Here is a 17,744-nt window from a genome sequence, read left to right on the forward strand (position 1 = left end):
AATTCGTTGAGCACAAATTGTGCTTTATATTAACTGATGTATGTTAATAATGCTCCTGAAATATTTGACTTAAGAGGGAAAAGCCAAATGTTCAAAATGTGTTGTAAATGCCTTACGGGTTTAACACACAAAATAACGTGAGGTGACTGAGGGGCTACAAAGGCATCATAAAGCCAGCTTAGCAAAGCCATGAGCTGAGAGCTTTGGTGAAACTGAGACTAAAGAGGAAATAAATTGTATTGGAGTAATATAGTACACTAGTTACTAATTCAGCTAAATCCTAAGGTTTATGATATTGACTACCTTGTACTACTGTAATTTGTTACACATGAACTACTCTATGAAGAAATAATTAGATACTGTACTATACATATATTTACACACACACTTATATAAATGCACAGTAGAGTACAGTAGGTCCCCAACTACTCTTACAGTCAAAGAACTTTGGAACCAATTAATCATATACGAATGTCAATCTGCAGATATAATCAATGCAAATACTGAAAGTTAATTTTTTTCAATAAATTGTTTTTCTCCACTATTTTTTCACCAAATACACTGATGGTTTGTGTATGTTTATTTTTTGCTTGTGTGGAGAATTCATTTGTATGGTAGAGACTGATAAAGAATTGTATATTCAATACTGCATATTTAACTGACTTGTCGGTTGGCACAGCTATTCATGTCCAGAGCCAGTCAGTTTTTAGCAGGAGCAGCAGCATGGGAGGATGGTTGCTTTGTCAAGTGGTAGAGTTAATTGCCAGGGGGCCTGGGGGGAAGGGATTAAACCCCTGGGCTGTTGGCCACTGGGAAAATAATTGGGATGCCAGGGGATTGGGTTTACCAGAAAGCCTGAGGGAAAGGGAAAAAGTCCATTGGCTGTAAAGACAGAAAAGGGGATGGTTGGAAAGATGGGGAAATAGTTGGGCTACCAGGGGATTGGGTAGGTTGCCAGAGAGCCAGGAAAAAAGGCCCAGGCCTGGGGCTTAGTAGCCAGCACTGGATTGGTAAGTGACCCCTCTCTTTTCATTTCTCCCTACCTTAGCACTGCTCACTGCACAACCCTCCCTCCCCCATGTAATTATCCTCACCACTCACTTCTACACCATATGCTGACAACTAATACCCTCAACATGACAGGAGTGCGAGAGCATGATGAAAAATAGGACAGGAGTGAATGGGAGAGTGGGAGGGAAGGATTACAAGAGAGGATGAAAAGTAAGGAATAAGAGAGGGGGAATGGTGGAAGGAGCAATATACTATCTTTTAATTTCATTAAAAAATTAACCCTTAAACTGTCCAAATGTACATCTACGTTCACCTGCGTGGCTCTCTGAATATTTTGAAAAATATAATTTTTTTTTTAATTAAAGAGGGCAATTTTCTGTGTGGTATAAGACAAAAAAAAATTTTTTAGGACCAGTATTTACCGAGATAGAAGACCGAGAAGTTGGCTCTGGATGCTCACCTGACAGCAACATCCAGTCCTGCCGCTTGCAGAAGTGTTGCTGATGTACCTTTTTTTCTCATTTTTATTTTAATTTATATAATTTTTATGTTCTGATAATTACAATTTATAATAGTTCTTGTGATTTCATAGCCAATCTTTGTTCTGACACTAATATTATGTACTGAAATAGTACTCAAATAGTAACAATCACACTGACAGGTGAACATTTTCACCTGCCTGGGTCATTTACTATTGTCTAGAAATATATACAAAGTATTTATAGGTCTTTGCAATGTTTTAGAAATGCTGGAGTATATATGAAACTCCTTGAAGAATGGTGTTATGACAAGCGAGATAACTGGTGACATTTGATGAATGTGCACTGCTGCATGAAACCCTGGCTTTATTTGTTTTCCCTGTTGCACACAAACATGTCTGTGTCTGTCTGTCTAGCTATCTTTCTGTCTGCCTGTGTCTGCTTGGAGTATATATGAAACTCAATGAAGAATGGTGTTATGACAAGCATGAGATAACCAGTGACAGGCAGTGGACATTTGATGAATGTGGGCTGCTGCAGGGAACCCACGCTTTATTTGTTGTCGCTGTTGCACACAAACATGTCTGTCTGTCTGTATCTGTGTCTGTGTATCTGTCTTTCCATCAGTCTCTCTGTCTCGGGGAGCAGCTGGTAAACTTGTTGGCTTTTGGTTTATGAGCCGCTCCCTGATTGCTGAGCAAGTGACTATTACATGCATCATGTTTATTATGTCTTATATCTACAAACACTGCCTGGAATTTTTGGGTTATCCTAGGTAATTTACACTATGTATAATAACTCTACTTATGTGTACATGTGAGAGATAGAGATATAGAAAGATACAGACAGAGCCAGCCAAATACACAAGAAAGAAGGAGCACTGCAGCAGGCCTACTGGCTCATGCAAAGCAGATCTGTCACCTCCTAGCTTACACCAATGACCCACCTAGTCAGGTCACATCCACTGAAGGAAGGAGCACAGCATCTGACCTAGTGGCACAAGCTAGTCAGGTCCAACTCACACCCATTCATATATTTATCTAACCTATTTTTACTTTCCTCTTAAAAGGGGAGTGTTAATACGACATGACATCAGTGAATCCCTGGTGTTTGCCATGCTATTTGCTCTAGCTGGTGCTCAGTTGAACTGGTGCTCCCACAAGGTACTAAGTGGTCCCCAATTATTTTCATACTGAGCACGCAGACCCACTCTCTCATGTCTAGGTGACTCAGGCCTATTGCACCAATTTTGAAGGAATGAAAAATAAAACATTGATCTACATTCGAAGCCCCCCCCCCCCCCACCGCACGTGATTGGTGATCTACATGTGGATAGTTTAAGGGTTAAATTAGATAAAGAATATTATCACTCAGGCGCACACCTCTGATTATTAATTAAGTATCTATGAGAAATAGGTTATGAGTTCCAAACACTCGGAAACAATTTTTGGGAGCACATTAGGGTCATAAGTGGAAGACCTGTGTATGCAAATAAATCACTGATGTTTAAACTATGTAAAAAATAACATTTATAAAAACAGCACTATGTATAGTACAGCACTCATTTCTCACTAACCCTTGAAATACCCATTCTTTATTTTTTTTAGTGACCTCAGCCAGTACTCCTGTGTTCAGTAAATCTTTATCACCAGTACTTCTAATTCTTCTTTAAGATTTAAAGTAACTATATTTAAGTGTTTTATTATTTTATATTGGCTTGCACAATTTGTTGCAAATTTTATAATTCTCTGCAATAATACTTCAGTTTCGTATTATTTTAGGAACTGTTTATAATGCTGTCCTATAATACGAACCATTATTAAGCTCTCTACCTAAACTACACATCGATAACATGAAATCTTGAATTGAACTATTATTTTATTGTCTTGACTAATATTCAAAAATTCTACTTTCCTACAGTAACGAAATATACTACCCAATAGCTAATCTTACAGCTGATGTTTGTCCTAGCACTGTCCTCTGCTACTGTCATACCTGATCCGTCTGCAAGCATGGAGTGTGGTGCCCGGCTATCCAGGAGGTTCTCGGAGGATCCTACTGATAGCTGCATGTGAGGCTGCTGGAATAACAGCGCATTAAACTCGTCGTCAAAAAACTCCTCCTCAACCTGAAATGTGAAGAACTTACATGAAGTGCTTGATAAAGTAGAATACAGGTATAAATTGTTTATCCATCAATCCCAGCTGCTTCACCCCTTTTTCATTCTATCCACTGCCTCATGCACTTTCCCCACACTCACATCTGGTTCTTCCTCACTCCTAAAAGATGTTATACTTTCCTGCCTAATGCATGAAATCATTGCCTTTCTCCCTTCATCAAATTTGACAGCTTCTCAAAATATTCCTTCCATCTTCCCAATACCTCCTCCTCCCCATCTAACAATTCCCATCTTTTGTTTTTAACTGTTAAATCCATTCATTCCCTAGGTTTCTCAACTTACTAATCTCACTCAAAAACTTATTCTTATTCTCAGCAAAATTTTTTTTAACAAAACCTCACCCAGTTTCTTATTTGCTCTCCTTTTACCCTCCCTTACCACTTTCTTAACCTCATTTATTCTGCATATACTCTATCCTCCTTATATCATTTCTGCTTTATAAAAAACCTCATATGCTAAGTTTTTCTCACTTATCACTCTACCTGGTCAATCCACTAGTCACTTTTCCCTCCTGCACCCACCCTCCTATATCCACAAACTTCTGCTGCACACACTAACACTGCATTCTTGAATCTACCCCATACCTTTTTGACCTTGTCATTACCTGTACTCTCTAGTCCACCTTTCTCTCAAAAGTTGCTTTTATATCTTACCTTAATTATCTCCTTTAATTTATAAACTTTCACTTTTCTCTCACTCAGTGATGACATTCTCCTGGTATTCCATCTACCTCCTACTCTCAATGCAGCTACAACTACAGTGGAACCTCTACTTGCGAGTTAAATCCGTTCCATGACCTTCCTTGCAACTGGATTTGCTCGTTTGCAGAGTCAATTTTCCTCATTTAAATTAATTGAAATGCAATTAATCCGTTCCAGTGGAAATTTGTACTTCAATAATTTCGCTATAATCAACTCTACGGCTTATTTATCTATTTCACTTCATCTTATATGACATAATAAACAATATAAATAACATAGAAACCTGATATATACCCTAAAATGAATAAAATATGTCATTCATGTAGTGGTATGGGCGGTGTCGGCGGTGGACGAGAGTTTGTCTGGAGACCGAGCAAAATACGTACTTCATGAATAATTTCGCTAATATCATCTATACGGCTTATTTATCTATCACGGTTCATCTAATATGACATAACAAACAATATAAATAACATAGAAACATGATATATACTCTAGAATAAATAAAATATGTCATTATGTAACAGGTGGAGGTGGCCACAACCGCTCCCTCTTTGTTGTGGTAAACACTGCCATCTAGTGATGACCTTTTGAAGCCATCTCTTATTATAATTACTATATATAGTACATTATTTATTTTTTTTTTTTTCAACAAGTCGGCCATCTCCTACCGAGGCAGGGTGACCCAAAAAAGAAAGAAAATCCCCAAAAAGAAAATGCTTTCATCATCATTCAACACTTTCACCACACTCACACAATCACTGTTTTTGCAGAGGTGCTCAGAATACAACAGTTTAGAAGCATATACATATAAAGATACACAACATATCCCTCCAAACTGCCAGTATCTCAAACCCCTCCTTTAAAGTGCAGGCATTGTACTTCCCATTTCCAGGACTCAAGTCCGACTATATGAAAATAACCGGTTTCCCTGAATCCCTTCACTAAATATTACCCTGCTCACACTCCAACAGATCGTCAGGTCCCAAGTACCATTCGTCTCCATTCACTCCTATCTAACACGCTCACGCACGCTTGCTGGAAGTCCAAGCCCCTTGCCCACAAAACCTCCTTTACCCGTCTCTCCAACCCTTTCGAGGACAACCCCTACCTCGCCTTCCTTCCCCTATAGATTTATATGCTTTCCATGTCATTCTACTTTGATCCATTCTCTCTAAATGACCAAACCACCTCAACAACCCCTCTTCTGCCCTCTGACTAATACTTTTATTAACTCCACACCTTTTCCTAATTTCCACACTCCGAATTTTCTGCATAATATTTACACCACACATCGCCCTTAGACAGGACATCTCCACTGCCTCCAACCGTCTCTTCGCTGCTGCATTTACCACCCAAGCTCCACACCCATATAAGAGTGTTGGTACTACTATACTTCATACATTCCCTTCTTTGCCTCCATAGATAACGTTTTTTGACTCCACATATACCTCAATGCACCACTCACCTTTTTTCCCTCATCAATTCTATGATTAACCTCATCCTTCATAAATCCATCCGCCGACACGTCAACTCCCAAGTATCTGAAAACATTCACTTCTTCCATACTCCTCCTCCCCAATTTGATATCCAATTTTTCTTTATCTAAATCATTTGATACCCTCATCACCTTACTCTTTTCTATGTTCACTTTCAACTTTCTACCTTTACACACATTCCCAAACTCATCCACTAACCTTTGCAATTTTTCTTTAGAATCTCCCATAAGCACAGTATCATCAGCAAAAAGTAACTGTGTTAATTCCCATTTTGAATTTGATTCCCCATAATTTAATCCCACCCCTCTCCTGAACACCCTAGCATTTACTTCTTTTACAACCCCATCTATAAATATATTAAACAACCATGGTGACATTACGCATCCCTGTCTAAGACCTACTTTTACCGGGAAGTAGTCTCCCTCTCTTCTACACACCCTAACCTGAGCCTCACTATCCTCATAAAAACTCTTTACAGCATTTAGTAACTTACCACCTATTCCATATACTTGCAACATCTGCCACATTGCTCCCCTATCCACTCTATCATATGCCTTTTCTAAATCCATAAATGCAATATAAACTTCCCTACCTTTATGTAAATACTGTTCACATATATGCTTCAATGTAAACACTTGATCTACACATCCCCTACCCACTCTGAAACCTCCTTGCTCATCCGCAATCCTACATTCTGTCTTACCTCTAATTCTTTCAATTATAACCCTACCGTACACTTCTCCTGGTATACTCAATAAACTTATTCCTCTATAATTTTTACAATCTCTTTTGTCCCCTTTCCCTTTATATAAAGGGACTATACATGCTCTCCGCCAATCCCTAGGTACCTTCCCCTCTTTCATACATTTATTAAACAAAAGTACCAACCACTCCAACACTATATCCCCCCCCTGCTTTTAACATTTCTGTCATGATCCCATCAGTTCCAGCTGCTTTACCCCATTTCATTCTACGTAATGCCTCGCGTACCTCCCCACACTTACATTCTGCTCTCTTTTTCACTCCTAAAAGATGGTATACCTCCCTGACCAGTGCATGAAATTACCGCCTCCCTTTCTTCCTCAACATTTAAAAGTTCCTCAAAATATTCTCGCCATCTACCTAATACCTCCCTCTCCCTATCTACTAACTCCCCTACTCTGTTTTTAACTGACAAATCCATACTTTCCCTAGGCTTTCTTAACTTGTTTAACTCGCTCCAAAATTTTTTCTTATTTTCATTAAAATTTCTTGACAGTGCCTCTCCCACTATCATCTGCTCTCCTTTTGCACTCTCTCACCACTCTCTTCACCTTTCTTTTACTCTCCATATACTCTGCTTTTCTTATAACACTCTGCTTTGTAAAAACCTCTCATAAGCTAACTTTTTCTCTTTTATCACACCCTTTACTTCATCATTCCACCAATCACTCCTCTTTCCACCTGCCCCCACCCTCCTATAACCACAAACTTCTGCCCCACATTCTAATACTGCATTTTTAAAACTATTCCAACCCTCTTCAACCCTCCCACTACTCATCTTTGCACTAGCCCACCTTTCTGCCAACAGTCACTTATATCTCCCCCGAACTTCCTCCTCCCTTAGTTTATACACTTTCACCTCCCTCTTACTTGTTGTTGTCACCTTCCTCTTTTCCCATCTACCTCTTACTCTAACTGTAGCTACAACTAAATAATGATCCGATATATCAGTTGCCCCTCTATAAACATGTACGTCCGGGAGCCTACCCATCAACCTTTTATCCACCAATACATAATCTAACAAACTACTTTCATTACGTGCTACATCATACCTTGTATATTTATTTATCCTCTTTTCATAAAATATGTATTACTTATTACCAAATCTCTTTCTACACATAGCTCAATTAAAGACTCCCCATTTACATTTACCCCTGGCACCCCAAATTTACCTACTACTCCCTCCATAACATTTTTACCCACTTTAGCATTGAAATCCCCAACCACCATTACTCTCACACTTGATTCAAAACTCCCCACGCATTCACTCAACTTTTCCCAAAATCTCTCTCTCTCCTCTACACTTCTTTCTTCTCCAGGTGCATACACGCTTACTATAACCCACTTTTCACATCCAATCTTTATTTTACTCCACATAATCCTTGAATTAATACATTTGTAGTCCCTCTTTTCCTGCCATAGCTTATCCTTCAACATTATTGCTACTCCTTCTTTAGCTCTAACTCTATTTGAAACCCCTGACCTAATCCCATTTATTCCTCTCCATTGAAAGTCTCCCACCCCCTTCAGCTTTGTTTCACTTAAAGCCAGGACATCCAGCTTCTTCTCATTCATAACATCCACAATCATCTCTTTCTTATCATTTGCACAACATCCACGCACATTCAGACTTCCCACTTTGACAATTTTCTTCTTCTTATTCTTTTATGTAATCTTTACAGGAAAAGGGGTTACTAGCCCATTGTTCCCGGCATTTTAGTTGACTTTTACAACACGCATGGCTTACGGAGGAAAGATTCTTATTCCACTTCCCCATGGATATAAAAGGAAAAGTAATAAGACCAAGAACTATTAAGATAAAATCAAAGAAAACTCAGATGAGTGTGTATAAATAAACATGTACATGTATGTGTAGTGTGACCTAAGTGTAAGTAGAAGTAGCAAGACATACCTGTAATCTTGCATATTTATGAGACAGACAAAAGACACCAGCAATCCTACCATCATGTAAAACAATTACAGGCTTTTGTTTTACATTCACTTGGCAGGACAGTAGTACCTCCCTGGGTGGTTGCTGTCTACCAACCTACTACAAATATTATTATTATATATGTATTATTATTATACATATATTATTATATTATTATTCTTCTTTCAACAAACCGGCCATATCCCACCGACGCAGGGTGGCCCAAAATGAAAAACAAAAGTTTCTCTTTTTTAAATTTAGTAATTTATACAGGAGAAGGGGTTACTAGCCCCTTGCTCCCAGCATTTTCATTGCCTCTTACAACACGCATGGCTTACGGAGGAAGAATTCTGTTCCACTTCCCCATGATGATAAGAGAAAATAAACAAGAACAAGAACTAGAAAGAAAATAGCAGAAAACCCAGACGGGTGTGTGTATATATTTGCTTGTACATGTATGTGTAGTGTGACCTAAGTGTAAGTAGAAATATTATTATATAAATTGTAATTTTTATTCACACAAAAAATATAAGATTTACTGTTATTCCTTATTGCAATAACTCTATAAATAATGTCAACCCATTCACGACTCCATATTGGAATGGACATTGTTTACTCTGAAACAGCTGAGCAATGGACCATTTCTCCTAGGTTGAGCTCAATTTCAAGGTACTTTTTGTCGTGAAAGTAATCAAAATCATATCTATTTCTGTAATGTATCTTCCATTCTATCAAATGAGATAAAAAAAACGAGAATACAACCATAAAAACCATTCAAAATTACCGCTAAGGGGTGACTAATTGCTGAGAAGTGAACTCCATTATTTATGCTTAGATTTCTTTCATTTTTGGTGTACGTTAAGAAACATCTTTCCATCATACATTGCCCAAGTTTCAATAAGATAGTCCAACACACAAATGAGATACAATTCCCGAGATCAAGAGCAAGAGCCCCTCACCAGTGTCAAGGAACCTGCCTTGAGGTCTGCTCGCTTATGGAAACAAAAAATCAACCCATCAACTGCTTGTATTTGGAAAAACTCGCACGTGGACATGCTCGCAAGTAGAGGTTCCACTGTAAATAATAATCAGATATATGTGTTGCCCCTCTAAAAAGATGCACATCCAGATGTCTACCTATCAACCTTTTATCTCCTAATACATAGTTTAACAAACTGCTGTCATTGTGCACAAAATCATCTCTCATATACTCCTTCTCTTTTTTTCTTAAAATATGCATTACTAAACCTCTTTCTGTACAGTTTAATTAAAGGCTCCCCATTATCCTTTACCTCTGGCACCCCAAATTCACCTATTATGCCACAGCCCAGTCAGCCAGACTGTGGTTCATATGCTGAATTGAGTGCAAGTAAACATTAACAGACTGGATGATCATACCCTGATCCACCTTGAGGCCTGGTTAAAGACTTGGCCACGGGGGCATTGACCCTCAGAATGACCTCCAAGTAAGTAGGCACACTCCTCTCTTCCTCAGGTTACTGAGGAGAGGAGGGGTTGAGATGGTTTGGATATGTAGAGAGGATGGAATGAAGTAGAATGACTGAGAGTGTATAAATCTGTAGTGGAGGGAAGGCGGGGTAAGGGTTGGCCTAGGAAAGGTTGGAGGGAGGGGTAAAGGAGGTTCAGTGTGCGAAGGGCTTGGACTAACAGCAAGCATGCGTGAGCATGTTAGATAGGAGCAAATGGAGACAAATGGTTTTTATGACTTGATGTGCTGTTGGAGTGTAAGCAAGGTAACACTTATGAAGGGATTCAGGGAAACCGGCAGGCTGGACTTGATTCCTGGAGATGGAAAGTACAGTGCCAGCACTCTGAAAGAGGGGTGTTAATTAATGTTGCAGTTTTATAACTGTAGTGTAAGCATGCCTCTGGCAAGACAGTGATGGAGTGATTGATGAAAGCTTTTCTTTTTCAGGCCACCCTGCCTTGGTGGGAAATGGCTGATGTGTTAATAATAAAAAAAAAAAAACATTCCTTTTCCTTCCATAAATGATCATTCAACATTACCACTACTTCCTTACTCTAATTCTCTCAAATACACCTGACCTAACCCCAAGATATTTATTCCCACTGAAAAATCACCTACTTCCTTCAGCTTTGTTTTGCTTAGAGCTAGAACATCCACCTTCTTTTCATTCATAACGTTCACAATCAACTCTCTCCTATCATCTGTACTACATCCACACATTCAAACATCACAACTTTAAAATGTTCTTTTAAATTTAGTGATTAATACAAGAGAAGAGGTTAGTAGCCTCTTGTTCTCGACATTTTAGTCATCTTTTATGACATGCATGGCTTATGGAGGAATGATTCTTTTCCACTTCCTCATGGAGATGAAAGGAAATAATATAAGAACTGTTAAGAAAACAAGAAAATTCAGATGGTGTGTATACACATAGATGTATTGGTATGTGTAACAAACTAAGTATATGTATAAGTAGCAAGATGCACCTGTCATCTTCCATGTTTATGAGACAAAGAAAAGATACTATCAATCCTACTATTGTATAAAATAATTACAGGTTTCTATTTCACACTCATTTGGTAGGGCTACCAGTAATACCTCCCTGGGGAGTTGCTGTTTATTAACCTCATGGGTATATTGCAGTCAATATCAATCTATTCATATATCTGAATTGGCAGGTGTAGTCTTTCTCTTCTTCACAAGATAAATAAACTATATGACTGAAACTTGCCGTTTATGATTCATTGTTAAAGTTTATTATTATAACTTAAGAAAGCAAAACATTAATGAGTTTGTAAAAGAAAAATCTCACAAGTACAGACCTCCACCTCTTGACGGCGTTTGCTCTTGCGGGCTCGTGGTCTCTGGCCCTCCGAGTGCCGTCGTGGCTGAATCTTGATTGCCGTGTCCCCAAGCCCTGCTGATGTACCACTGATGCTGTTCCATCGCCGCCCTACACTTGTCTGTTCATAACATGAATGACAGTCTGAATTTTAAAAATTACACATCATTTTGCATTATACAATTTTCCTTTTCAACGAACTGGCCATATCCCACCAAGGCAGGGTGACCTTAAAAGAAAAAATTAGTTTTTTTTTTTTAGATGCCATTAAACTAAGGGAAAAGTAATGAATAATTCAAGCCGAGAATTGTAAGCAAAGGAGTTACGTATTAAGGGGGGTGATGTAAAGTTTTCCCTCCACCTGGCTACCACACCGCCATAGTATATAAACATAAAATGTTTATATGCTATGTAATGTGTTTCTTATATAATTTTGAAGAAAATATCATAGATGGATTAATGAAAATGTCTATATTAACATAAAATATGACATTTAATGTGCCCAAGAGTGATTATTATTATTAGTACAGTGGACCCCCGGTTTGCGATATTAATCCGTTCCTGAGAGCTCATCGTAAACCAAAATTATCGGAAAGCGAATCAATTTTCTCCATAAGAAATAATGGAAATCAAATCAATCCGTGCAAGACACCCAAAAGTATAAAAAAAAAAAAAAAAAAAAACCTGTTACCACATGAAATATTAAGTTTAATGCACACAAACTGAAGAAGACATGCACAGTTTGTAGTATGTACTTTACTAACAATAGAATACATGACACTTACCTTTAATGAAGATCTGGTGATGATTTGGAGGAGGGGAGAGTGTCAAACCTATTGTTTAGAAGGGGAATCCCCTTCCATTAGGACTTGAGGTAGCAAGTCCTTTTCCGGGGTTACTTCCCTTCTTTTTTTAATGCCACTAGGACCAGCTTGAGAGTCACTGGACTTCTGTCGCACAACATATCTGTCCATAGAGGCCTGTACCTCTCATTCCTGTATGACTTTCCTAAAGTAGTTCACAACAGTGTCATTGTACAGGTTGCCAACACGGCTTGCAGTAGCTGTGTCAGGGTGATTTTCATCAAAAAAGCTTTGCACTTCAAGCCACTTTGCACACATTTCCCTAATCTTTGAAGTAGGCAACTTCTTCACTTTCTCCATCCCCTCCTCCTTCCTTAGGTCTGGCCTCTTGCTGTTGAAGATGATCTAGCAGCTCATCAGTGGTTAGTTCGTCATTGTCCTCCTCCACCACCTCTTCCACATCCTCCCCACTAACCTCCAACCCCAAGGACTTCCCCAACGCCACAATGGATTCCTTAACTGGCATAGGCTTCTCAGGGTTAGCCTCAAACCCTTCAAAATCCCTTTTGTCTACACATTCTGGCCACAGTTTTTTCCAGGCAGAGTTCAAGGTCCTCTTAGTCACTCCCTCCCAAGCCTTACCTATAAGGTTTACACAATTGAGGATATTAAAGTGATCCTTCCAAAACTCCTTTAGAGTCAATAGAGTGTCTGTGGTCACTTCAAAGCACCTTTCAAACATAGCTTTTGTGTACAGTTTCTTGAAGTTGGAAATGACCTGCTGGTCCATGGGCTGCAGGAGAGGAGTGGTATTAGGAGGCAAAAACTTGACCTTAATGAAGCTCATGTCCCCAGAAAGTCGCTCTGCCACATCTGTAGGATGACCAGGGGCATTGTCTAATACCAGGAGGCACTTAAGGTCTAATTTCTTTTCAATTAGGTAATTTTTCACACTGGGGGCTAATGCATGTTGTAACCAGTCATAGAAAAAGTCCCTAGTGACCCATGCCTTACTGTTTGCCCTCCATAGCACACACAAATTAGCCTTGAGGATATTCTTTTGCCTGAACACTCTGGGAGTTTGAGAGATACACCAATAAAGGCTTCACTTTGCAATCACCACTAGCATTGGCACACATCAGAAGAGTAAGCCTGTCTTTCATAGGCTTATGTCCTGGGAGTGCCTTTTCCTCCTGAGTAATGTAGGTCCTGCTTGGCAATTTCTTCCAAAACAGGCCTGTTTTGTCGCAATTAAAAACTTGTTCAGGTTTCAAGTCTCCACTGTCTATGTAATCCTTGAATTCCTACACATATTTTTCAGTTGCTTTTTGGTCCGAACTGGCAGCCTCACCATGCCACTACGATTCTTAAATCTTTCAAATCAACCTTTGCTGGCCTTAAATTTACTCACATCACACACTACCAAATCGTCATGCAACTGCCTAGCCTTTTCACAAATGATCGCTTGAGAGATGCTATCTCCTGCTATCTGTTTTTCATTTATCCACACCAATAACAGTCTCTCAACATTTTCTAACACTTGCGGTCGCTGTTTCGTAATCACAGTTGCACCTTTTGCAACAACAGCTTCCTTGATTGCCGTTTTCCTGGCCACTATAGTACAGATGGTTGATTGGGGTTTTGTATACAACTTGGCCAGCTCCGACACGCACTCCATTTTCGTACTTTGCAATTATCTCTTTCATTTCAATAGTCATTAGCACCCTTGGTCTCGAAGGCTTGGCACTAGAAGCTTTCTTGGGGCCCATGGTGACTTATTTTGCAGAAACAAGCACCAAAAACACTGTGATAATATGGAATGTACCGAATGTATCCTTAGATGCGAGTACACTGGCCGGCTTGTAAACACTGGCACACACGGGGCAGTTCAGGCCACACGTGGACATGTCTCAGACGAATCGCATATACCGGGTTTTGTAACGGGAACCGAGGCAAAATTTTTGCGATACAATGCATCGAATACCGGATTTATCGGATACCGATGCCATTGCGAACCGGGGGTCCACTGTATTACATAATGTTTTGCTTCCACCTGGCAACAACCCCTCCATAGCATATAAACAGCATGTTTATATGCTATGTAACGTGTTTCTTATATAATTTTGAAGAAAATATCATAAGTGAATTAATGAAAATGTCTATATTGATGTAAAATTAGACATTTAATGTGCAAAAGAGTGATTATTGTTACATAACAGAGAGATGTGCTCATGGAAAATGTAAACAAACCAGGTGGTGCGTGCCGTATTTGAAAGACCACTTGCCGTATAGAAAGTTTTGGTTATAATTTGAGATTGCCGTATTAGTGGAACGCCATAAGGTGAAATGCTAAAAAGTGGGGCCCTACTGTATATGTAAGAAAATAATAAATTAAAATAATCTTCACCAGTTTCAAATATGATAAATATTATTATAAACATTTTACCTGAACCCTGAACTTTATGTAAGGACTAGAAGAATATTAAACGTTACCAAATTTAACATCACAGAATAAGAAACATGATAATTCAAATTGTTATATAATAGTTTATAAAATTCAATATATTAAAAAACAAGATAATCACAGAAGCAAGTGATATCAAAAAAGCAGGATAACCAGTCACTGTCATAGACAAAGTTCAGTGTGGTTATTCCACATAAAATCGAAGACAATATCACGTGCTAAAGATTCTGAGGCAGAACAAATTATGTGTCTAGGGTACATGATGTGTGGATCACCACACTGCTTTATATTAGTAGGGTAATAATTGTTTAGTACACAAGTATATTTATAAACTAAGTGAATGTGAATATTGCTCTATGATATACTTTTATATGTACTCTTGTTATGCAACTGAATCTGGTAAAGGCAATACCAAGATACAGTATTTAATGCAGCAATTAAATATTTAAATACAATAAAATACCATTTTAATACATTTTTTCTGAGTTTTTTAATGTTTCACATTTTTTAAAAAAAATACATGATATACACCTACCATCCGACTTATGACCTGCTCGACTTACGACCACTCGACTTACGACCGTGTTTTTTTATGCCAAATTTCTGGGAAATAAACAACTATTTGTGTTGTACACAGTGTTTATCCTGAACCTTACAGTATAAAATACAGTGCTAACAACATAAAAAGTAAAGTAAAACATGAAATACCAAATAAAACAATAAAATAAAGTCATTACAAAATTGTTTTGTTGATATTCAGTAGTAAAGTTCGACTTACGACCATTTCGACTTACGACCGGTTTCTCGGAACCGAACTCTGTCGTAAGTCGGATGGTAGGTGTATTTAATATTTATTTACATAGACTTTTACTGGGTTTTTTAATTTTTTTTTTCAACAAGTCGGCCGTTTCCCACCGAGGCAGGGTGACCCAAAAAGAAAGAAAATCCCCCAAAGAATATACTTTCATCATCATTCAACACTTTCACCTCACTCACACATAATCACTGTTTTTGCAGAGCTGCTCAGAATACAACAGTTTAGAAGTATATACAGTGGACCCTCAACCAGTGATTGCATCGATTAACGATAAATCTGACTAGCGATTCATTTAAACGCAAAAATTTTGCCTCGACTAGCGCTTAAAAACCCGACCAGCACTTTTCGTTCCGTACCATACGCGTCCACTTTGGCCTGAGCGCGCCTCACTTGTCCCTTTGGTGCCAGTGTTTACAAGCCAGCCAGCCACCGCGGTCGCTTCCAAACATACAACTGGAACATTTCATATTATCACAGCCTTTTTAGTGATTGCACCTGCAAAATAAGTCACCATGGGCCCCAAGAAAGCTTCTAGTGCCAACCCTACAGCAAAAAGGGTGAGAATTACTATGGAGATGAAGAAAGAGATCACTGATAAATATGAAAGTGGAGTGCGTATCTCTGAGCTGGTCAGGTTGTATAATAAACCCCAATCAACCATCGCTACTATTGTGGGCAAGAAAACGGCAATCAAGGAAGCTGTTCTTGCCAAAGGTGCAACTATGTTTTCGAAACTGAGATCGCAAGTACTCGAAGATGTTGAGAGACTGTTATTGGTGTGGATAAACGAGAAACAGATAGCAGGAGACAGCATCTCTCAAGCGATCATATGTGAAAAGGCTAGGAAGTTGCATGACGATTTAATTAAAAAAAATGCCGGCAACTAGTGATGTGAGTAAATTTAAGGCCAGCAAAGGTTGGTTTGAGAGATTTAAGAAGCGTAGTGGCATTCATAGGTGAGGCTGCCAGTTCGGACCACAAAGCGGCTGAAAAATATGTGCAGGACTTCAAGGAGTACATAGACAGTGAAGGACTGAAACCTGAACAAGTGTTTAATTGTGACGAAACAGGCCTGTTTTGGAAGAAAATGCCAAGCAGGACGTACATTACTCAGGAGGAAAAGGCACTCCCAGGACATAAGCCTATGAAAGACAGGCTTACTTTGTTGATGTGTGCCAATGCTAGTGGTGATTGCAAAGTAAAGCCTTTATTGGTGTATCACTCAAACCCCCAGAGTGTTCAGGAAAAACAATGTCCTCAAGGCTAATTTCTGTGTGCTGTGGAGGGCAAACAGTAAGGCATGGGTCACTAGGGACTTTATGACTGGTTACACCATGCATTTGCCCCCGATGTGAAAAATTACCTAATTGAAAAGAAATTAGACCTTAAGTGCCTCCTGGTATTAGACAATGCCCCTGGTCATCCTACAGATGTGGCAGAGCGACTTTCTAGGGACATGAGCTTCATTAAAGGTGAAGTTTTTGCCTCCTAATACCACTCCTCTCCTGCAGCCCATGAACCAGCAGGTTATTTCCAACTTCAAGAAACTGTACACAAAAGCTATGTTTGAAAGGTGCTTTGTAGTGACCTCAGAAACTCAACTGACTAAGAGAGTTTTGGAAAGATCATTTTACCATCCTCAATTGTGTAAACATTATAGGTAAGGCTTGGGAGGAAGTGACTAAGAGGACATTGAACTCTGCTTGGAAAAAACTGTGGCCAGAATGTGTAGACAAAAGGAATTTTGAAGGGTTTGAGGCTAACCCTGAGAATCCTATGCCAGTTGAGGAATCCATTGTGGCACTGGGGAAGTCCTTGGGGTTGGAGGTTAGTGGGGAGGATGTGGAAGAGTTGGTGGTGAAGGACAGTGAAGAACTAACCACTGATGAGCTGCTAGATCATCTTGAACAGCAAGAGGGCAGACCTGAGGAAACTGCTTCGGAGGAGGGGAGAGAAATTGAAGAAGTTGCCTACTTCTAAGATTAAGGAAATCTGTGCAATGTGGCTTAAAGTGCAAAGCTTTATGGATGATAATCACCCTGACACAGCTACTGCAAGCCGTGTTGGCAACCTGTACACTGACAATGTTGTGAACCACTTTAGGAAAGTCATAAAGGAACGAGAGGTACAGGCCTCTATGGACAGATATGTTGTGCGACAGAAGTCCAGTGACTCTCAAGCTGGTCCTAGTGGCATTAAAAGAACAAGGGAAGTAACCCCAGAAAAAGACTTGCTGCCTCAAGTGCTAATGGAAGGGGATTCCCCTTC

General features: G+C 39.2%; 2 protein-coding genes across 11 annotated transcripts in view; one reads left to right on the forward strand and one right to left on the reverse strand.

Moving 5' to 3' along the window:
- LOC128693346 (protein PBDC1) overlaps positions 1-3,584 on the forward strand; it is a 438,868-nt gene extending 435,284 nt beyond the window's left edge. Inside the window, exon 7 of the mRNA XM_053783034.2 lies at positions 3,446-3,584. The gene's annotated coding sequence lies outside the window, so the exon portion shown is untranslated. The remainder of the gene's footprint in view (positions 1-3,445) is intronic.
- Positions 1-17,744, reverse strand: part of LOC128693168 (uncharacterized) — a 587,947-nt gene that overhangs the window by 4,240 nt on the left and 565,963 nt on the right. For all 10 annotated transcript variants that reach the window (XM_070089473.1, XM_070089477.1, XM_070089479.1 and 7 more), the window contains 2 exons: positions 11,373-11,513; positions 3,486-3,618 (listed from right to left, as the gene is read on the reverse strand). In XM_070089473.1, coding sequence (XP_069945574.1) covers positions 3,486-3,618; positions 11,373-11,513 — 274 coding nt within the window. The remainder of the gene's footprint in view (positions 1-3,485; positions 3,619-11,372; positions 11,514-17,744) is intronic.

This window comes from Cherax quadricarinatus, chromosome 28 (assembly GCF_038502225.1).
Source record: "Cherax quadricarinatus isolate ZL_2023a chromosome 28, ASM3850222v1, whole genome shotgun sequence".
Classification (NCBI taxonomy): Eukaryota; Metazoa; Arthropoda; class Malacostraca; order Decapoda; family Parastacidae; genus Cherax; species Cherax quadricarinatus.